General features: G+C 42.3%; 1 protein-coding gene and 1 long non-coding RNA gene across 3 annotated transcripts in view; both read right to left on the reverse strand.

Annotated features, from left to right (window-relative positions):
• GMDS (GDP-mannose 4,6-dehydratase) overlaps positions 1-21729 on the reverse strand; it is a 414967-nt gene extending 393238 nt beyond the window's left edge. For both annotated transcript variants that reach the window (XM_032116667.1, XM_032116660.1), the window contains exon 1: positions 21427-21729. In XM_032116667.1, the coding sequence (XP_031972558.1) occupies positions 21427-21540 (114 nt within the window). In that variant the 5' untranslated portion in view covers positions 21541-21729. The remainder of the gene's footprint in view (positions 1-21426) is intronic.
• Positions 14095-21410, reverse strand: LOC116447478. The gene is made up of 3 exons (XR_004241582.1): positions 15579-21410; positions 14799-14987; positions 14095-14290 (listed from the first exon to the last, which is right to left on the reverse strand). It is a non-coding gene; the product is annotated as an uncharacterized LOC116447478 (long non-coding RNA).
• Positions 21730-23439: the final 1710 nt, after the last annotated feature.

Consider the following 23439-nt stretch of genomic DNA (forward strand, 5'->3'; position numbering starts at 1 on the left):
ACATTGTACTTGCAACCCAAATAACACCGTAGGCTATAGCCTCATGGGAAACAGGTACCAGAAGATGACATGCAAGGGAGAAAGACCCGGTAGATCACTGCCCCCAAACCAGGACTGTCTTGCTGACCAAGGCTCTCCAAGGAAGTTGGACAAAGGCTATGATTTCTTTCCTCAAAAAATGAAGGAAAGAATAAAGTACATGCACCAAGGTGCATTTAATACCTCCCTCATTGCTGAGAGGATGAGAATGGAGACAGGCAAGCTGAGGGAGAAAGCCTCAGCTAGATTCATCATCCGCCTTGTGGAGGAAGAAGTCCACCTTAGTTGGAAACAGCCAGAAAAGAGGGTCCTCAAATTTTGTAGACAGAGAAAAGGAATTGCAGTGTCTTTCTACTCTTCTCACATTTGTTTCCAAAGGGTCCCTCCTCATCCACCACTAGCACCAATTACAGTGGCCCCAGCATCCTCTATTGTCAGGGCACTCCTGCTGCTTCAGGCCCTGCTTCTCATGTGGTTCTTCCACACCTTTTCCTGTCTCTCATTAATGAAAAGGGTAGACAGTGATTAGAGGACTGAACCTGGCCAACACACCACATAAGTAGCAGCCTGTAAAGCATAAGGTACTTCACAGATATCTTATTTTGTACAGAATATTTTTATGTCTTTTGATAATTATGTACAAGTTGCTTTAAATCGTTAATAAACGGGCATTCACTGTTTCTATTTATCTAGCATTTTAAGAGTCACTTCCAGATTTAATTACCTCAGTACTGGAGACTTTTGCTATCATCCATGTTTACAAGACGAATGAGTAATTTTGCATTCTCAAAATTCAAAGGTATCAAGAGAAGATACTCAGAAATAATACCCATTTATTAGAATTGGAAGAAATTAAACATTGCCAACCTAATTATGCTCAAAACAGAAAAGGTTAGCACTAAGAACCCCAACACACAAGATGTCAGTCATTGTACTACAGCACAAAGACTGCACTTGGCATAACACTCCAACACAGAACTGAAGGAAGGTTATCACTGTAGCACATGTGGTACTTGTGGAGCCTTTATACTCGAACTGGTATAAACAACGTCTGTTTCATTTTTTAAATAGTTCAGAAATAGCAATGAGTAATTGTTTTTTAACAATAAAAAAAATGTCACAAGCTGTTATTGAGAAACCAAAAAGTCATATGAACAGCCTATCCCAGGCAGCTCTCTGATGGAAAGACCGCTGCTCCATTTTAAACTTCAATCAAAACAGAGCATCAGATGCTTCAGTCAGTCACAGCATATTCAAAGATTTTTAAGGATGAATTTAAACACATAGGCTATTCATTTGATAGAGATACATATACCTGTCTCCACAGTAACAAGCCACATAGAACTTGAGGAGTTTGGTGTTCAAACTAAGAACTAACAAGGTGTCCTTAATACTGTCAAATTCAAATGGCAACAAAACACTAACTCACTTCAAATATAGAACTCCACACTTTTGATATCAGAATTGGCATTCTGCAGTTAATCTCTTCTAAAAGACCAAAATTTGCCTTTTGCTTCTCCACATACTTTGTAGATTTCACTAGCACCACAAAAAGGGTCCTAAATTCTTCCTAGTTTCACTGCTCTGCTAACTCAGCTGCACCAGTCCTCATGACAGCTGTCCTCTGCCCTCTCTCCCTGACTACCACCTCGACTTAGCCAACATCCAGATCCAACCTCTTTGCCCAGCCTCTTGTTTAACTAGATCCATGGTGGGGTTTTAACCATCTACTTCAGCAGATGACTTCTGCCTCGGTTTAATTTCAAAACTACCACTCTCCATTTCTCTTCTACATAATGCTGATCTACTTCTAACAGCCCTCACTTAGATTATAGCACAGTTCTGCCTTCTGACCCAAACTACGCAAAACACCAAAAACGAGAAGAGATGCTCTTAGATTTCACTTCTGTTTCCCAGTCCTCAGCTTAGTGAGGAAGAGAAATTCTGTCAAGTCTTAGCTCTGATAGTCCAGAAAATGCTTCACAGACCCACAAGGATGCTGAGTCTTGCAGAAGAAGAAGGTTTTAAGAACTGGAACGCAGTCAGCATGGAGAAAAAGCCTTCTCAGGAGTCTGACAAACAAGACCACAAAGTTCCCATTTATCTGCACAAACAGACTTTTAAAAGAACTTATGAATGTAGGCAAATCATAGACAAAAACCCTTGTCCCAAAAAAGACCTCGAGACCATGCTCCAAACCACTTGCTTCACCCTAAAGTGGTACGAAGATTATGCACCACTGTAAAACGTCCTCTCTCTTCCTCACACTGTTTTCTCTCATAGCTCATTCACTTGGATTGACACATTATGAAACAGTCAGTGCAGGAAATTTTAGGATCCACTGTAAAAGCCTGGCAAGAAACACAGAAGGTAAAATGGGACACTCTTTTAACAGGCAGTTTCTAGGAAATGGTGCTACCAAGCTCACCAGTCATGATGGTAGCAGAACCCTACAGAAGGTCCCCAATGCCCTGCATCAACACCACATTGCGTTGCCAAATATAACCTGCATTATCCACTTCTTTCTTCCCTGATGCATTAATTCAGACATCAGCAATTGAGGCTGATTTAGTGCAAAACTGTATTTAACAAATAGAATACACAAAAGGAATAACAAACTGTAAGCAGTAACTCTTGTCAAGAAATATCACACATATTCCAGCAGTTCCTTCTAGACCTTCCAAATTATAAAGTATGACTTTAATTTGTTTTCACCACTCTCAGTTGCCATGCCAGTTATCCATAAGCAAACCCTCCTCAATGAGAAACTGAGGAGGAACAGAAAAGTAGCTCAGTTCACATGAGGAATCTGAAAATCCAAATGCCAGTGCTGTAAAACATGAAGCAATTGAACACATAAGAAAACTGAAAATCATCCAAGCATATGTAAGAACACAAGGATTTTATCCCACCCACATTAATTTCCTTCTTTAAAAAAAAGGAATGAAATTAAGTTTTCTCTCTTTGTCAAGACAACATAGCTTGAATCTTTATAACACGTATTTTCTACAATAACCACAGCAAATATACTTTTTGCCAAAAAAAAACCCAGAAGCATTTGTATTCTTCATCAGAGTCCAAGGCTTTTTCAAAAAAAGGCTGCCACTACAGCAAAGCAATACATACCTTCTGTAACAACCCATTTTGCATCCAGATGAAAAAGATACATATAAAATTTTCAATAGGTAACATTCAGCAAATGACTTGAAATGTTCTTTCCAGAAGATAAGTAAAATTTTCTGCTGGAACAGAAACCTTATCACTTCCTGAAACTACACTCAGATGCAATAGTCCCACAGCTCCTCATGGGTGGAAGAAGTATGTAAATCTCTGCACATCTGGACATGCTAAATCGTTAAAAGAAAAGCACCAAATTGTTGTTGGCTAACTTTGTGGCTTTTTTAAGCATGCAAAAAAAGTCAAGTCTGGGAATAAATTGGCAACTTCACAAGTCTCAGAGTAGGACAGATAGAAATATGAATTACTTTGCTCGTTGCCCAGCGCTACATCACTGCACAGCACTCCAGCTGTGACACAGTACAACTCTGTCGAGAAAGACACATACTTCATAGCTTCATATCTGAAGAGAAGACTGCCCATTGAGGAGTTTTCCTCTCTTCCCACTCAACTTGGGAAGCTGAAGGGCTGACATCAGCTGTAAAGTCAGCCATCAGTTTCTCTGAATGCTTGGAAAGGGAGGGAGGGGAATGATGGCAGTGACAGCTGCTCGATGACAGTGCTTCTGGCAACAGGTTTCCTAATAACCAAAACCTAACAGCACAGGAGGTGGGCAGCTAATTTTTTTACAAAACAGATAAGGTCCAAATCAGAAAAGACACAGTGGGAGAAAAGATCTGAGGAAAAAGGGGAGAAAGCTTATATACTGGAGGGACCCAGTTTCTTGCTGCTTAAAAATACCACTTTTCACCTGTGGTAAAAAGCTCAGGTTTAGGCATGACCAGATCTTTCCTGCAAGCACAGTCATGCATTTGCAGCATGTTGGGAAATGCACTTATTCAAGTATTGTCTTCAGCAGACTAAGGTGTGCAGCCACTCTTTAAAAGCCTGCTTTCAAACCAAGGAATGAACAAAGCAAGGACAGTAACTCTAGGCAAGTGAGTTCTTTCAAGGCACAAAAAACCATAATGAGGCCTGAAAAGTGTAAGTACTGTTATGACCAAGTTTGCATATATTGCATGCTCTCTTATGGACTAGGAGAGTTTAGGGGTTTTATAGGATACAAAATACCAAGAAGATTATCAAGTTATTACTTGATTTTTCCCCATATTGAAAAAACCTTCCCCATCAATATCTCCTCCATGCAAAGAGTTCATCTTCCCTTTCAAGGCAGCCCAGCCAGACCCACTGTCTCCATCCTCCAGGTGGGAAAATTTGTTGTGCCACCACAGCATAGCCCTGTGTGCAGGTGGGGAAGTGGGAGAGCAGTACAGTGCTACTGCATCATCAGTCTTCCAGGGAACAGGAGCATAACCTCCCTTAAGTATCTGTGCTGCACCATGCTCCAGGGGGGATTAAACAAAAAAAAAAAAAAATCAAGATAGAAAAATGGAGAGTACTCTCTGCTAATTTTCACACCAACAGAAATGAAGTTCAACAAATGAAAAACAGCCACAACCCTCCTGTCCCTGGCAGGGAAAAAAAGGGAAACAGTGGCCCAGTCCTGTTCCAAATAGTGCTCTGCTATCAGATTTGGGATTTTCTTCTTCTCCCTATACCATTTGACCCTCTCCATTTATGGCAACAATTTCTCATCTTGATTCTTCACACACACAAAGTTTCTTTTCCCATCACAAAGAAAATTGACAAAAGTTTCCGTGCCCATCTCAAGCTTCACTGCATTTAAGAGTTTCCAATGAAGGAGGACAGAGAGTGGACCTGACTTACTCTTCTTCAAACTCCATTCTCAAGAGGTCTGGACACCCAACAAGGTCCTCTCACAGCTGTCCAGAACAGCAGCTCTTCTTGAAAGTGTTTAAAGAAGTGACACAAAGCACCTTCTGTCTGTACAAAGTCTCATTACTTACTAAAACACTCACTACAAAGCTCAGTCACCAGTGTTCATACTTCATCATGAGGAATTCCCAGGAAACAGTTTAAAAGTGGAATGCTAAAAACAGCCAGGTACATCTGAGGTACTGAGAATGATCACTACATCATGGCAAAAAAGCAACCAAGGAATCAAGTCAGAATTTAATGACACCAATCCAGAACTGCGGATGCAGAGCAGCAATATTTTCCTTAAGGAAGCTTGTCATGTTTCACCTTTAACCATTACTTCAGGAATGTCAAGTTTATCCACAACATACTGCAAAAACCTGGACAAAGCAATTCAATTATTTAAACCTGTAAACAAGCTTCCTTGAAAAGTACTTTTTTTGTTCATGAACAACACACAGTTTCACTCTTGCATGCTTCCACTGAAAGGGGCCATCCTACTTTTATCTTCCCTTCCCACTCCCAACTATATATTCATGCCGTTTTCCCAGCACCCAGTACACCTGTATGGCCAACCAAGGTCACCTACAGCTGAAGACCAACCAAAAACACCATCAAGAAGGTTTTCAGCTGGAGTAAATTTTAGGAGTTCTCGTCTTTACCTAGCTCTTCATCTACTAGCAACCTTTAGCATCGAACACATATAATCTTCCATTTCCTGCTCTAGACACAGATGATGCAAAGCCACCTCTCATGAGCTGAGGATTTAATTTCTTTGGGCTTGACAGCAGCAATGCTGACAGGCCACTGAAATAACCAAAACTAGGGGCAGGAGACCCAGAAGCTTTACCTTTAGAATTTCTTCTTCTCACTCTCTAGTTCCCCCCACCTCCCCAACATTTCCACTGGATTAGTCAGCCTTTTGCCTCATAACTAACAAACTGTGACTAAATGTATTAGCAAGATAGCAACGTTAGGAGTGTTAGTTCTGCAAGGCTGGTCTCCCTTCTAATTAAGCCATTCCTCCTACAAAATCGCTTAAAGGCCAAGTAAGAACTTTCAACTAAATCCAGATCAAGTTTTTCACTATGTAACCTGTTTAAAGGTGCAGCTGTATACACACGCATACTACAGTATCTGATACAATTTTGAAATCCATAACAAAGCATTATCAATTGCACATAAACTTCATATGCATTTTCCAAATGTCAACAAGCCTAGGCAGAGGCCAGGGAGAAAGAAGTGTATCAGCACCACACCACGTCTGCTAGCCATGTTTCAACAGCAGTCCCAGAGAGGTTATAACTGGAGTTGAACACTGACTTGTTTGCTTTATAGATGCCAGGAGCCACACACACAAAATTGCTCACTTCTGAAACAAATTACTCCCAGTTCAGTTTCTCCAGAGGTCAAGATAATTATGTCCTGGTGTATTACTGCATTAACCGGCACTACCTGGTAGAGGCAGCGTGCCAGCCCTCAGCTGCTTTAAAATGAGGCTCAATGATAACCGTACGAGGGAACAACAGCTTTTACAGTTCACTCCGTGGAGGGTGTTTCTCCAAGCTGTCTGAAAAGTGACTGTAGCCACCTAAGCTGTTCCAGATTCATGTTCTGTATACAGTCACTCCTTTGTCCTCCCATCCCCACCACACACACCAGCCCCAAAGGGGAGCAACAGAAAGCCCTGCAAGGAGAACTCTGTCTTCCATCACTGGCTCTGCTAAAAGCACATCCCTATATACACCCAGCAAGAACAGAGGAAAGACTTTACTACTGTACTGTTTCCCTTGCTGGTGTCTTAAACAGAAGCATACCAGCTTTTTCTTCACAGTTTCGCTACACCTGGTATTCCCTCAAAGAGAGCAATGCTGCAGCTTCACCTCCTACACTGTCCTGCCAGCCCAGCAGCAAGGGCAGAGCAGTAAAACAGAGATCCATGTTTTTTCCAAGAAGTCTGACAACAGAAACATCAGATAGAGTGGGGCTGCCCACTGTCACAGGCAAGCCAGTTTCTTTCTGCTTTTCCCCCCAACACAGGGCTGCACTTGAAAAATTAAAAGTAATGAACATTTTCAACATATGGATTTTTATGACCAAAAACCTCAAAAGGAAAAAGAGTCAAAAGGTCTCTCTTCAAAAATTAATCCTGGAATTAACATGATTCATTTGAAAACTCACCAAATGTTGTTTTATAAGAATTATTATACACAAACACCTGTAAGGAACCAATGAAACTGTCACACAAAAACAAAGAAGTGCTACTTGTGGCCCTGTGATTAAGGCTGTGTCAGCAGTTTGATTTTCATGACTTTAACACCCAGCTGTAAAAACGGCTTTCAGTAGAGGCAAGCTTATTGCGCCGGTATCCATAGGAGCACAGTTTCTGCTTTCACCGGGTGAAATGCAAGAGTCAACTGTATTTTAATACATGATTTTCAAATAGTAAGATCCAGAATCTGCAAATTGTTTTGGGAAATAATCACTGCCAAATAGGACTACACCTCGAAACACAGTTTAATAAATACTGCAAGACAAAAACTTGGTAGAGCACAAGAAACAGAGAAACAAGAACCTGTGATGCTCTGTTTTGGCATACATTCTTCCAAAGAAACTGCCTGCTAATGCACATTTCATAGCTATAGATCTTCATAACTTGGCCACTTTTTGCTTAAACACAGAACGGCACTAACAGATTTATGTTTCAAAAGGCACCATTTGAGATTCTTCAAGCAAGAAATCCATAACCAAATAATAAGCAATGATTAGCCCTGTGCACGCACAAAATTAAAAGCTCCACTTACGCTGACACAAGACCCACATCTGACCCAAACAAACAGGAAAAATGCAGTGTTTCAATCAAACACGTTGGGGGATGTATTACTCAAGGTCCTGCAATAAGATAGCATCTTCTTTTAAATAAAAAACAGAGTTAAACCCCAAACAGAATGTGACCACAACCCAAATGAACTTCTTCACAGTGTGTTTTGATGCTTCAGGCACACTGCCAGCACTCTGAATTTTATTCTATTTCGCTATTAAGTTTAAATTACAAAAAACATTACAGATTAGCCTGGAAGCCTAACACCCTTGACCGCCTGTCCTGGGGGGTGACGTTATGAAGCTGCTTTATTCCTTAACTGCCCGCTCAATGCTGCGCCTTCAGGACGGAGCCGGGGGCGGGGCCAGAGCCAGGGACCAAGGGGGCAGCGGAACGGTTCAGCCCAGCGGCTCAGGGCTCTGGGGCTCAGGGCAGGGAGCGCGCCGGGAGCGCTGTGCTGCTCTCTGGGTTTCCTTTGTGTTCCGGCGAGCAGGAAAAAGGTTCTGTTGGCTTTTTTTTTGTCCTTTTTTTCCCCTTTCCTGCCCCTTGCCTCACTGCCTCCTTTCCCTCCTCGCCGGTCCGGGGAGCCTGCAGGGGCGGCCCCGGCTGGTCCGAGCCCGGGTGTCTGTTCTCTCTCCAGGAATTTGTTGTATTTAGAGGTTGTTTTTTTTTTTTTTTTTTTTTAATCCTGTTCTACCCTGTTTTGTTAGTGTGTTAATAAACAGTTTGGGGTTTTTTTACCGCTTTTACTTGCTGTGACCCACTTGTCTTATTGGCGGAGGAAAAGGGGAGGTCCTTTTCCCTTCGGAGGAGACACTCATTCCAGAGTGTTTCCTCCTGAAGTTTTGTCTCCAAAACCGAGACACTGCCTCTGTATGGAAAAGCAGTGATGTCTCTTAGCTGCAATAGTACTGTAATTTAATTAACACTGAATTTTAACAGTCTGATTCCCTCACACACTCATATACCAACTATGAGCTATGTTTCCTCCACAAGCATAAAGGCAATACAGTCCTGCTGTAAAGACAGAAACAAAGTAGTTTTTCATCCTGGCCTTTCCTACATTTTTTTTTCTTTATCCCACATTAAAACAAAGCCTCTTTATTGAGACAATCAGAAGAACATGTGAAACTAGAAAGACTTAAAGGCAATACATCTGACAAATTCTGTAGATTTATAAACTCTCCCCTTCTTCATCTTTCCCTCAGTCCCAAACACACAAGAGGGAAAGCTGAACACACACATACAAAGTTAAATAATTAGCAAATGCCACTTTCATAAGTTCAAATTATTTCTTAGTGAAAGCACTAATTAAAAAAAAAAAAAAAAAAGTCATCAAAACCACCAGCACTGAAAGTCAAGAACTGATCTAGATGAAACTGCGGACATTTCACTCAGCATATTGAATGGCTCACAAGATCACAGACCTTCATTAGAAATTCAGGCTTGTACTTCCCTCAAAAAGATCTCTCTTAATTGGTTTTTGGCCACTCTTTCCATTTTCTTACCATCCAGGGCTATGAACTGGCCCTATCCTGCCCGTCAACACACAGACACAATAGAGTAGCTGCCGACATTTGTAAGTAATCACAGGGAGGTTTTACAAGGGGAAGATGGACAGTCACTAATACACCAAAGTGCCACAGTCTCAGTGAACCAGCACCCAACTCACCAAAACTTTTTGGAAGCAAAACCACTACATTTTTGCTTGGAAGCTTGATTTAACATCAAAGTCACAGTACACACGTGAAAGCAACATAAGACAGTACTGAGGCAAACTGGAAAATCAAACACACTGGTCAGTCCCTCAAAACAGAAAGGGGATCAGAAAGAGAGAAGCTGTGCAATGCTGTGCAGATGATGCTCAGGAGGCAAGTAGGGATTTGGGAGCACTGTTCCTCTTCAGATCAACTCCAAAGCAGCAGCCTCACAGAAACAGTACCCGTAAAAGTATGCAGTCCCCATATCTTTAGTTGCACATTAACACATTTACTGCACAATACCTTTTTCTTACTAGAAGAAAAAATTCAAATAACCAAATTCTATCACCTTGTTTACCCTGTAAAGTGCTTTGGATAAAATGAATGCTTCCTCATTGCAAGATGAGGTGCTACTCAGGACAATAAAAACACAAGCCCCATCAGGTAGCCACCCTAAGCACCTTTCACACTCAGCAGAGCAGATAGGGAAGCCTGGTGCTGTGAATTGTATTGGCTATATGCCTAAGTAAGCACCTGCATTTGGCTTAAATAAGCCTGGGCTCTCACTCACTAAAACAGCTGCCTAGACAACATGCTCAGGTGTTGAAACAGTTTAAGCAAGAAGGTTCCCAGCCCAGATGACAGAATCCATCACCAGTAACACCTGCTTGTATAAAGGAAATGAAATGGATTCAGCTAATTAGTGGAAGTTCAGTGTCACATTTTGAAGCCACACCAAGTAATTCTGAGAAACTCAGCCTACATAACCAGTGTCAAAAGTAAGCTCTATGTCCACCACTGAAAATACTTGTTACACAGCTTTCCCATCAGCTAATGTATTCCCAGTGCATGTGCACACTCTCATTTTCTGCTTTACACACCTTCACGTTCTCTGAAAGTAACTTAAACCATTACAGTTCTTTCAATTTATCAAAATTAAAACCATGGCATCATTAGGGAATTTTTGTAGTCTTGAATTCGCTTTCAATTTGCCAAGTCTGTGTTACACTTGTCTTTAACTGATCAAGACAACAGATGTGAAATCCTCGGGTATGATTAAGACTAACAGAGTTTGTGTGTGACAAAGCTGAATTGCACTCTAAAAGGAATTAGCAATCAGCGTTTCCCCATTTGAGTTACTCTCCAATTTTAAGAAAAATCTGATCTCTCCTAATGTTTAAACAAGTAAAGCTACAGAAAATGTAATTATTTGAAATTCTAGCTAGACTGCACATATCAAAAATAGCAGCATAATAATGCCTTTCTACCAAGATGGCTTTTATAACATGACTAAACAGTAATTGAGCATAAATAGAAGTGTGTGAAAACACAAGGATAATACCAATGAAAATACAGCAAGTGTAATTTTGGACACACAGCCAGTCTTGAGACTCTTATTTTATAATGAATAATGAAAATGTCTAAAATTAGTATAAAATCCTCTTCTCATTTTAAAATGCAGAAAAAGGAATTAAACAGTTACACTATATATTCAACTATAAAGTGCTGCAATAAGAATATAGAAACATTTAATGTATACCAGGTGGCCACAAGAAATTAAACACATGAAGCAAAACCACACAGTTTCAACTTTTCAGTCTCTGATCAGCTGCAAATATGACTTTTTTCCTAAAATGGACTGGCAAGGGCATAAAGCAAAGTTTAACTCTTAGTCTTTTGTAACTTCCTTGCCTTCACATATCAGAATAATTCTCCAACTCTATTTTGCCTTCGAAAATAAAATTACATCTTTTACTGAGCCTGCAGATCTACAACCACAGAGTCCCCACTGCTTTTCAAAGACCAGCCAGATTCTGGAACAGCTTCCAGTATCATTGCAAACACTGAGGGGAACAAAACCACTTTTTAGCAATGAGGCTGTAAAGGTCTGCTGACACAGACCAGGTTTGGGCCTCAGCAGAGCAATGCTCGACCAGTAACAGTCAAATCAGCACCACAAAGAAGGTTCTCAGCTGTGCCTTCTTAAGCATTCCTATGGAGCAGAGAGACCTCAAAGAGACACCTGAAAGATGGAAGAGTACAATATTTTGCACGCAGGCCTGAAGAGTTCTGTATCCCTTTTGTACTGTTTATCTTGTAGTATTTTAATAGTATTCAACTTCAGAGGCAAACAGCATGCTAAATTTTGGCAGGAATACATTGACAGGCTGTTACTGTGTAATCACGGAAAGAATTACACTGACATCAAAACCACAATTATTTAGTTGTATGAGACCCAGACAGTATAACCAGAAATTTCAGCTTTCAAAACCAAACCTGCTCCACAGTAATGTGTATGCTCTCAGAGAAGATATCAGTGCTAAAAAAAGCAAGAACAACAACCAGCAGCCAAAGATATAGTGTCTGTTCCTTATCTTTTCAACAGAGAATTCTCAGTTACGAGGAAGCTATGGGTCATCACCAGTATCACTGATGAAGCCACCCATTGCTAAAGCATCTAAAGAGCGTCTTCATGCACCAAGCAAATGCTAGGAAAAAAAAACAATAAACAAAATAACCACACTCCTGACAGCATGCCTGTAATTTGACGAATAGCAACCTAAACAGTCAGATATTGCTTCCCAGTTCCAGAATAGCACCAGCAGAAGTCTACAGTAAGACCTAGAGTAAAAGTCAGATGGGACTGCAGCAATCAAACTAGAAGCATAAAACTCAGAAGAAAAAAAAATTTAAAAGGGTAGGTATAGGAGCAGCCAAAAGTATTTCCTGCTTGACTTTGGGTTTTGTTTTCTGCAAGACATATATACCAATACAGATGCCTTGGGAAAGGCTTATTTCCATTCATAAAGTGGCAAATATGCTACTTCTGGCATGGGTACAGACACCATGGGATACAAATAAAAGAACTGTCTACTGTTTTCTAAATTGGGACTTGGGTGGTTTAAGGCTTCCTTTGCAGTATGGTGACATGCTACCTCAGACTGCCTCTGAATACACAGGAACAGTTACCATTTTACCTGAGGCACAACCAAGAGCCAGGAGGCACCTCTTTAATAGCTGTGCAGGTGTCAGATATGCAGCAGAAACAAGGCATCTTCTCATGACAGAAAAAGCACTCAACTAGACACTTAACATGGTATAATTTTTTCCTTCTCCATTAGCATTCACCACACAGGCTGTAGGAATTCTCCCTTGATGAGGATTTTCAAACAGCAGTAAATTGGTCAAACAACAGCTGAAGCAAAGCCCTGCAGAAACATTTCATAAAATTTCACTGTATCTTACTACATTTAGTGGTTAGCCAGATTTTTCTAGAACAAGCATATTTTTTCCTGTTATTTCAAAGGTGTTCAGGCCTGGCAAATGCAGCACAAGCCGGTTCATCTACCTGGATACTCGTTGCAAAAGGCCAAGATCTATGGCATTCCACACCCAAGGCAAGCACATCTTTGCAGCTGACATACCTGTTGGACCAGTGTGCTTAGCTGAGCATTGTAACGAAGTAATTGACAACATAACTTTGACTGCACAATGCAAATTCATCAAAATGGAGTTGCCTCAGGATACACAGTATCTAATGCTCTTCAATGGCACTTATCACTGAACTAACTGCAGCCAAAGTCTATAGATGCGTTCTTAGACTTAATTCACTTACTGTCAGATGACACTGTTGAGTTACAAAGCAAAATTCATGTTTCCCATTAAAAAAAAAAAGAAAAAAAAAAAGGAGACTTTAACAAGAAATACTCCTGAAGAAGGAAGCCTGCCTTTGGCATACTGCTTTGTGTGTATTTGTGACTAAATTAAAATTGTTACAACATTCAAGTTGCATATGAGGAAGTTCAGTTGCTTAACACCACATGTGAAAAGCACAGGAGACAAAAGATAAGCCAGTTCAGATCAATTTGTTTGGCAGGCTTTACAAAAGTTTCATTGTGGATTTAGGTTGTAAAGCCTGTGAACACCCTCAAAAGGAACAAGCCATAAGGACTTTCCAGTAATAAGAACAGGAAACTGGGGAGAAACTCTTTCACCTCACCTTCTTTAGTTTTGTTTAACTGAAAGATTTGGACAACTGCATCCCCCAGATCATATACATATGACCCAAAGGAATTCCTTAGCTGAGGTTCTGAAAAAACAATCAGTGGATTCATATGAAAGAGGTAGGAGGTGACAAAAATATTAAAGAGAAAGAAAATCTTTTTATTTTGCTCACTTGACTAAAAAGCAACTGAAGTAGCAAGAAGAGATTTAGAGCAAGAGAGAACATACACCTGTGGAAGAGGAAGCTGGACATCCACCATGCTGCCGACTTGCTCTTGTGCTGTCATCCACCCAGTACTTCAAGGAAGCCATGCTCTCCAAAATAAGCCTGAGTTGTGCTGCAACAGCGTAGGAGAAACTGAGCTGACAAGCTTATAAGAACAGTCACTTAATCAGGACTCTACTCCCAACCCAGAAGTCTGAAGAAGTTGGAATAAGGTTGCAAGAGAAAGAAAGAACTTCCTGCCTCCCAGACTGAATGAAAGCATAGGTAAGTGCAAAGAAACCCAGCCTTGGTACTCCTCAAAGACAAGCTATGAGCAACAGGAGGCACCACTAGGATGAACACCAGTATCACAACTGCACTGAAAAGCCTTTTATTCAACCTTTTATTTATTATTTATAGGGATCAGAGTGGTAGCTTTCGATGTGTTTCTCACATAGGCCATCGGCAGGTTCAAGTACTCCATTTTTCCTTGCCCTTCTGCATAACTATCTATTTTCTAAGAAACCAACTCCCTTGTGCAGAAAGCTCAACAGTCAAAAGGATCTGAAAGAGATAATCAGAGGGGGAAAAAAAAAAAAAAAGACCAAAATTTAGTGGTAAAAGATCAAGTCACAGGGAAAAGATTTTTAAAAGAGTTCTCTATTCAGGTTGGATTGGCTGTAGGTACATAGAGAAGAAGAGGCTTCAGCTCTTTAAAACTTTAGAGAATAGAGAAATACAGGTTCTGTCTATGCCAGCAGTCACCAATCTTAAAATTTAAAAATCCCAAACCAAATCAAGATTAAACAAGCAGCATGCTACTGGCAATGGGATATTCTGTTATTCTTGTCAGTCCAGGGCAGTAGTGGCAAATAGCCTCCTACCTACAGCATCAGAAAATGAGAAATGTTGCCTGGAAGAAGTCATCCTCCCAAATCCAGTTTGGTTACCTTGCGTAGATCTGTTTCATACCTCAGCACCATTAACATGAACTTTAACATCTTCTTTTTCCTGGAATACTTCCAGCATTTTATCTACTTTCACAGCAGGTACACATCACAGCATACAGTACCTTATAGTTCACTTGCTGTTCACAATGTTTTTGGATCCACATCCTGTATACATCATGTTCAAACACAAGGAATCAGACTGCCTGCAGTGGTCCTTGAATTAAAAGCCTGCTAGCTGAGCCAGGCTACCAGAACTTCCCTCTCCAGTATACAACTAAAGAACAGACTTCACTGGCAGCCACTGAGCAAAGCTGTGCAAAGATGGAAAGAAAAAGAGGAAATTAATTACATCAAGACACACATTAATCCTGTATCAGCAATACTTTTTATGTGAATGTCTTCTAGATAACTTAGGCTCATCACTAACTGCATTATTCTGAAAGGCAATGGAATATAGATGAGCTCCCCTGGGCAAGCACAGAGAGCAACCAAAGTCCTGGACTCCCAGTTCTCAAAGAAGACAAAAGCCCTGTCAATCTGCACACACTGGTGTAAAGCATAAAAAAGAGAGAGTATGAAAGAGTATGAAAGAGTATGAAAGAGTATGAAAGAGTATGAAAGAGTATGAAAGAGTATGGCACTGACCTGTGTATTTATAGATTGCTATTAATACAGAAGTTGAATTAGATTATCTGGTAGCCCTCCTCTCTCCAAAATGGAGTCAAGGCAACCAAAATTCAGGCATCTTTCTATAAATAGGACCTCTGTTTTCTCAGATAATACTCTAGTGTCCCATTTCAGTGTTTGTTATACTACTTTTTAGTAAAATACCTTTTTCTTGAGAGTTTTGGATGAAAATCAATAGCAGCACTTCTTATTTATATCCTGTAAAGGGAAAATACCTGGAATTATATTTTAGGAAAGCTTAGGTTTCATGCCAGAGCCACTATTCATCTGCTGCAAATCGTTTTCAAAAAGCCTCTTATGCCATCTTGTCACAAACTGCAGGTGTTCCACTTCCAATCCTGCGCAGAAACCATAGAATCATACAGCTTCATGTTGAAAGCAACTTCTGTGGATCACACAGTTCAAGATTCCTGCTGAAGACAGGGTCAACTATAGTGCAGGATGCTTAGGGCCACATCCAGTTTGGTCTGGGTACCTCCAGGGCCAGACACACAACTTCTCCAGGCAATTTCTTCCAGTGCTTGGCCCCCTTATCATTTAAAACAAAACAATCCAATAAAAAACATCCCCAAATAACACATACCCTCCCAAGTTTAAATGAAGTTTCTTGCATTTAAGTTTGTGGCCAAATTCAGTGTTCCTACATCTCTGCATCCTCGAACTATGGTAAGGATGTTCAACACACATGAAATCCTCAGTCAAGACAATTCTTGGCTACTTAGAGACAGAAACTGAAATAGAGTACTTGGCTTCAACCAAGACAATATTTGTTTAAATGAAAAGGCAGCAATACTAATATTTAGCTTTACTCAGAAACCAAGACTATTTGTTTTAATGAGAAGGCAGCAATGCTAATATTTACCTTTAGCCAGTTTCAGCAAAGATTATCTTCCTATTTCAATGTGAAAAAGCAATCCTTCCGATTTTATCCTTCTCCTGGCAAACCAACATCCTGTCTCAGGTACAACAGGCTATAATGTTTCTCTACATCTGTTTTTCAGGTATATACACATTCTCCAGTGACACTGAATCCCACCTCACCATTTGATCACAATAGTGAAAGAAGCTTTCAAAAACATTAACTGTTTCCTTTACAACTCTTCTCCAAGAAACATTTACTTTATTTTAGCCACAGAGTATCAAAGAGTTTTCTAGTATATGACTCCATACCAGCTATTCATTTCAGGGGTTTTTTTACTACTAAGCAATGACTCATGTTCTGTTATTACTGTGCTTTGTCCCACCGAGTCTGTCTTGCTCAGTTTCATCTCAACAGCCAAATTTAAGAAAAAACCAAACAACTTGACCTCAATTTACAACAGCAAATCTTGCTTTCTCAGTATCTTCCCCCCCCACCCCCCACCCCGATACTGTTAATCTTTTTCAAACTATGAACTGTAACTCTGGCATAAAACCTGCAGTACACACGTACAGAGGTTTGGTGTTTTAGAGGAATAGCAAAGGCTGTAAGCAACTGAACTTCCAATACAAAAGACAGACGCAGACCCCACACTTTACACTCTCTTCAGGCTTGCTTGAAAGTTCTGAGTTTGCTACCTTAAGTTTTGGCAAATGGAAGTTGTATTTGACAGAACTGCAGGCAAGGGAGCAGAGGCTGGGGCTAGTACTGCTGCTGTAAGAACTCTCACAAGGCAGAGATACAACTGCTCCCTTCATCCACAGTTTGCAGTAGCCTCAGGGCATTTACTGACACTGAGCTCTGATGCATTGCTTCATACAAAACTGAGCTTTGACGTGCCTCCTGAACTATCTCCATCTACCTTACTGTCTCTCCTAGAAAAGCACCAGATGCAGATACATATTATTTACTGCTCATAATCCAGGGGCCAAGTGGGCAAAGTAGGAACATCAACATATAACCTCATAGTTAGTCTCAGACAGATTATTTCTTGGTACTTCTCCAAGAAGTCAAATATCTAAATACTTCTACAAGTATCAGTATAAGACAATCAGACATTCTGAATAGATATTTAAATGCAATTTTAACACATATTTAGTTGCATGGTCTAGAAAACAGTGCTTTAAAAACGTACTACTTAAGTAGCTTCCAGAAATAAGCAACAATCCATATTTGCATATATAGAATTACATGGTTAGTAATACTAGTATTTGATTCAAAACTCCCATTTTTACAGAGTAATTCTTCAAGTTACCAAGGTTTGAAAAGTCCAGCACATTTATTTTGTATTGTGAAAGCATTCTTACAGTAAGAGTCACATTCAAGTTGTTTGGGTTTTTAAAAAACAAGTATTTTCATTTAAAAACATACAGCAGGCCTGTTTAATTTAAAATACATTTCTTTAAATGATGAAAAAAGTGCTATGCACTACTCACAAGTAGTCTGCCAGCAGACCAGTACCTACATGAAACTTCAGAAGTGTTTCATCTATCTAACCACAGCAACTGCCTCACTCTGGAAGTCATTTTAGCAAAACAGTGAAATGTGGTTCATCCCACTGCTGTGGTGTGAGAAAGATAAGAGAAATCTCAATACTGCAAAAGGAGTATATAACACCATTGCCTACATGCTTAGAGTCTCTTATCAGCAATGCAATTGGTAGAATGATACTGATTTCACCATAGGACAAATGCAGAATTTGTACAGGTTCATACATCTGCTTTGATTTAATAGAAACTAAGGTTCAGCCACTGGAGCCAGGATGCCATTTAAGTCCTGATCATACAATTATGAAATCTGCTTTCCTTTGTGACTTCACTGTGCATACTGCAAACTCCTCCTGTTATTCGGCCAAAGGTCAAACTCACCTTTCTATGTGAGTTCACATAGAAACACATTCACCCTTGCAGATACCTGTCCTCTAAATGTCTTCTATCTGGAAGAAAAGCAAGTCACCAGAACTGGTTTAGTTAACTGGTGCAGTAAGTTGGCAAATGGCACGTGCCTCCAGTCTCTCACTAAAGAGAAGAACTTGTGCAGACAGCCCTTTCTCTGGCATGCTGTAAAGTCATGAATTCCATTAAAGTCCCTTAATCAGAAGTTACATTTGTGCCATATCTCTATGTTATGTTTCAGTTAAAAGCTGCATCATCGGTCAATTGCTTCATTATCAAAGTATAATCCTATCTGAGCTCAACTCTTTCTCCATCCTAGAAAGAAAATCCCACCTTTTGTCAGTGGAAAAGATGAACAATCCACACATTCATGGTTACCCAGAAGTCCTGAAAAATAATGAGTTGCCTGATTTCAATACCATCATTAAGCACACTTCCCGTGGAATCATCTCAACTCAGGAAGGACTACTACAGTTCAAGCAACACCTCACATGGCCCAAAAGTACTCTAACAACAAAAGCACTACTCCACAATTGTCCCAAATTGTCATGGTCCATGTCCACCTCAATACTTAGCTTTCACCTATCCTTATTTCGAGTGCCAGACCCTAAGGGGCATTAGTTCAGCAAACACTCTCAGAGTACAGTGGCCACACACAAACAAAAGCAGGTTCCTTATACAATACAACTGTGCCAGCTCACTTTGTGCAGTAGCAGAAAGGGCACAGTTTAGATAAGGGGAGGTTACCATCCAATTCTGTTCTACACCACCTTCAGTCAGAAGAGAGCCAAGCCTTTATCTCCCACCCTGAAAGAGCACCAGTTAAAGGAAGAATGTGAAACAAAACAATACTCTTTAGCACAGTAGTTAAAGTAATTGCCTGGGAAAAACAAAGCCTGAGCTCTAGCTTGCACTTCAGCATACTTGTACATTAAAAGTTTAAAAACATATTGCACTAGGATTTTCTTCAGGGACGGGGACATGCAAGTCTGCCTTTCTCAGATAGGAAACAAAATCCCAGTCTCTCATTTCTGGGTGAGGCCTCTTCAAAGAGGGGTAAGGAACAAGTAGTATGGTGACTTCCTTTAAAGGTCACCTAAAAAAATAGATGGACCAGGAATCCTGGCAGCAGATCTCAAAATTATGGAAAGCTACAGCAGAGGCCTTTCCTAGCTCTGGTTCTCCACATGTTCCAATGATAAATAATACACCTGTCAAAGGTTAAGCTAAGAAGGAAGAGCTGCTTTGAAAATAGACAAAGTAATATAGAGAACACAGTACTGAAAGAATCATGGTGTTGTAGCTACAGGCCTCTAACTTTCTACCTTTAATGAAGAGAAACATACTTCTGCCAACAACCTGGAAGACTTTTCACACAGCACCAAAGTAGTCCTTGGGAAAGCTCTGACTGTGCTCTTGCTAGAAATAAACATCAAGCAAAAGTGTTAGTACACAGAAAAACTAATGCTTTTCTTCTTCTCAGACATAGTTACATCTCCTTGTCAGACAGCCAGTTGGAGGTCTTTCCCCAGCCTGCTACTGGCAGACAGCTGCTAACCCGTGGGAAGAGCGTGCACCAAAATGTGTAGCAAGAACACACGAGACCAGGCATAATGAGGTGAAACACAAGCAGCAGGTGACCGTTCCAAGCACAGTGCAGGTTCTCTCAAATAACAGATTAAAAGCTAGTCTCTGGATTTACTTCCTCACAAAGACACTGTTGTTCTTCCACTATAAAATAAAAAGAGACAGCATTGACTAACACTGTCTCAGAGTGGAAGAGCAACAAGTTTGTTTTGACATGCACTTTTTCACAGTGCTCACGGACTTCTCAACAACCCACACCGGCACCTTGCAGTGGATCTGCAAGCATACCAGGACAAGTCACAGTTGAAGGGGAAGAAGTTCTTCCATGTATGAAGCCGTCACTGACTAAATGCAAGCCATAAAGGAAAAATGCTGTTCCACTGGGATTCCAAAATGAGCAATAATGGTTACTACACATTACGCACTTAACAAGTTATACCCATCACAGGAGATACACCCTCCAAGCAGAAGTCATTCAGTACCAGCACGTTCTTAGACATAAGCAGTGTGTAAGAAGAGGAAATTTTTCCAGGTAGTGGGAGATATCTACATTACAAATAAGATGTTCCTCAAATATGAGTAAGCATGTCCAGGACAACTTTTCATATAGCACCCACTTGCCAGCAAAGACAGAGCAATGCACACAACAGTCCAACCAACTATCTCAGCTGCCTACTGGAAGTGTAGCAGCACAAGCCACAAACTGCACATATCAACCCTCCTGCACACCTCACCAGGTTAAAACTCACCACCATCATATCTTTTTTCATCATGCAGAAGTTGCTCCAAGGGAAACTGTGAATTTTTTCTCTTTCCATGCCATCTTTCTCCTGCACATTCTGCTCAAAGCACCAGGACTCTGAGAGCATCATTATCCCTATGAGTAATATAGCCAAAAAAATTGGGAGACTGCAATGAACGTCATGAATACAAAACAAGAGGCCTGGGGAAATGCTTTTGTCATCCATTCAGGTTTGATTATAAAGCAGGTACGGACTGTAAATGTATGGCTGCCCAGTGTGTTACAGTGGCAAGTGACAAACACCCCTTCTGATGACAAGCCTGCTCAGCACACAACCAACGCTGGCACTCTCATACCTGCACTGGTACCTTCCCCCCTGCAGACCGGCAAGCTGAAGAGTCCCAACGCCGGCTCCTTGTACTGTCTTGCCTAGGTGCGGCTCCTTTCTCAGAGATGCTCACTTCACACCTCATCTCTGTACAGGGTTAGCTGATTTCTCAGGAATTTCTGGTACAGGCTACTGTGAGACAGTCCAAACCCGAGACATAAAAGCACTGGATCCCATCTCATTCACACCGGCTGAAGAACACTTCAGACCCCCGGGGCAGCCAAGCCCTACCCACAAGGTGGTCTGCCCGCCTCTGACCCAGCCGAGGGAGTTGCAGCCCGGCGCGGAACTGGCGGCACCAGCTGTGAAGGGAAGCGGGCACCGAGCGGCAAACGCACCCGCGGGGATGTGTCCCGGGGCCCGGGAGCGAAGGCGCCGGACAGACCCACGCCGAGCCCTCCGCCGCCCCTCTCCCACGCCCGGCCCCAGTCACGGCTGCCTGCGGACGCCTCGGGGCGGGTCTTTCCCATCCCCTATCCCTGTCCCTCCGCCGCCGGGAGGGCACGTGAACAAGGGGAGCCCCCGCCGTTACCTGCCCGGTGATGCCGGTGATCAGAGCCACCTTCCTGCCGTTCATCTCCTCGCCGTCGTCTCCCGGTGCGGCGGCGGCGCAGCCACACTCCTCCTCCGCCGCAGGCTGTGCCATCCTCCCGGCGCCGGGCGCGTCCCAGGTGCGGAGGTATCCCGGGGCAGAGGCGCGGCCGCCGGGGCGAGGCTCCCGGCGCTGGGGGCGGGCACAGAGGGGAGGATGCCTGCCGGCACCCGAGGTTACCTGCGCTGCCCCTGCCGCCGCGGCATTTCCGTGCTCGCCGCCAGTCCGCGCTCCCGCCCCGCCCCGCCCCGCCGCGGCCGCAGGTGCAGCCCCCCGCAAGCGCGCTCCCGCTGCGCGGCCCGGGAGCGCGCCCCGCGCTCGGCACCGCTCCCGCCGCGCGGCTCGGCCCCGCAGCCAATCAGGAGCCGCGGCGCTTCCTTGAAGGGGCAGGACACGCGCAGGGGCCCAAAGCTGGCGCGGTGATTGGCTGAGAGCGGGCGGCGCGGGGCGGGGCCGGAGGAGGAGGAGGAGGAGAAGGAAAAGGAGGAAGGAGAGGGGGGAGGAGGAAGAAGAGGAGGAGGAGGAGCAGCAGGAGCGGGGCCGCCCGACTTCCTGACGGCGTGTCTGGTTGGGGGATGCGCCGCCGGTGCCACGTGAGGCGACCGGGGCCGGGCACACAGCGCCCCCCGCGGCGCGGAGGAGTTTCCGAGGTACCGCCGCGGGTAACGCCGGAGATCCCGAGAGTTCCCACTCTGGAAATACTTGGTTATAAAGGAACCAAAGGCTTCTGGAAAAAGGGATTTACAACAAGTATTTCTTCTTCTGATGAGGCACTGGATCACTACCGCTTTTACCGAGGCATCAGGGCGCTGTATGTACAAGGAAGAAGGTGCCTGCCCGTGATTTGCTCTTATTCCACGAAGGATTTCGCATCAGTTTCCTCATTGCATGCTTGGATGATGAGGCTTTTGCGTACGCAGATAATTTTTCTATTCTTATGGTGCATGGTCAAAAAGTTTTCAACATCACTGAAAACTGATAGTATATTTTTAAAAGAAACAAAACGGAGTCTATGAGCATACTGCCCTTCGAATGGAGCTGTACTCTCAAATTGTGAACGCTTTCTTGCACGCTGCTCCCCACTTTCTTGGTTTAAATTCCCTTCTTGCAGCCTCACAGTCTGCGATGCCATGGGAATTTTATTATGTCACGGTTACTTAGTTGCAAGATGTCATCCCAGTTGTGCCATTTCTGGCTCCTGTTTCTGAAGCCTTTTCTCGACAAGCACATACAGTTTTATCAAGTTGGCAACATCCGCTGCTACTTGAGTAAAATGACTTCATCCCACTAGTACTTGCTTTATGGATGTACAGTCTCAGATTCAGAGGGGAGGGGCACCACAAACGAGTGCCACCCTCTCAGTTTTAAAATGACACTGGAGAAATAAAAGGATATAAAATTCTGAGAGTTTCAGAATTTTGTGTACCAGAAATAAGGCACAAACCTTTATTTGAAAATGTAGAATTTGAGATTAGAGGGAGTTAGGAGCAAGTTTTCTTTACTTATTTACGTGCATAATTCACTCTCCTGTTAGATCTGAGCTGCATAAAACAGTGCATGAGCTACAGCCTTAAAAATTGTCCTTTATGTGGCCAGATAAGCTTGTCATTTCCAACTTTCCTTGGCAGTCCATTCATTGGCTGGCCTTCTTTCTTGTTCTGCTTAAAAAACTGGTGAGTAGGGCTGACAGTGTAAGTCCTGAAGCTGTGATAGAGGAGCCCCCATCCCTGGGGCCTATGTGTGCAGCTAAGAGCCTTTTTTTGGTTACTTCCTCTGAACAGAATTTCTCCTACCCCAGTTGTCCAGTATCCCACAAGAACTATTTTTCAGATGTAGCATTTTCCTTGACTGTTATTCCCAAAAACACTCCACTGAGGGAGGAAGCTGGTTCACAGCTTTCATAAATTGCCTGGTTAACCAAGTACATCAGTTGATTGATGACCTTTTGCTTTG

This window comes from Corvus moneduloides, chromosome 1 (genome assembly GCF_009650955.1).
Source record: "Corvus moneduloides isolate bCorMon1 chromosome 1, bCorMon1.pri, whole genome shotgun sequence".
Lineage (NCBI taxonomy): Eukaryota > Metazoa > Chordata > Aves > Passeriformes > Corvidae > Corvus > Corvus moneduloides.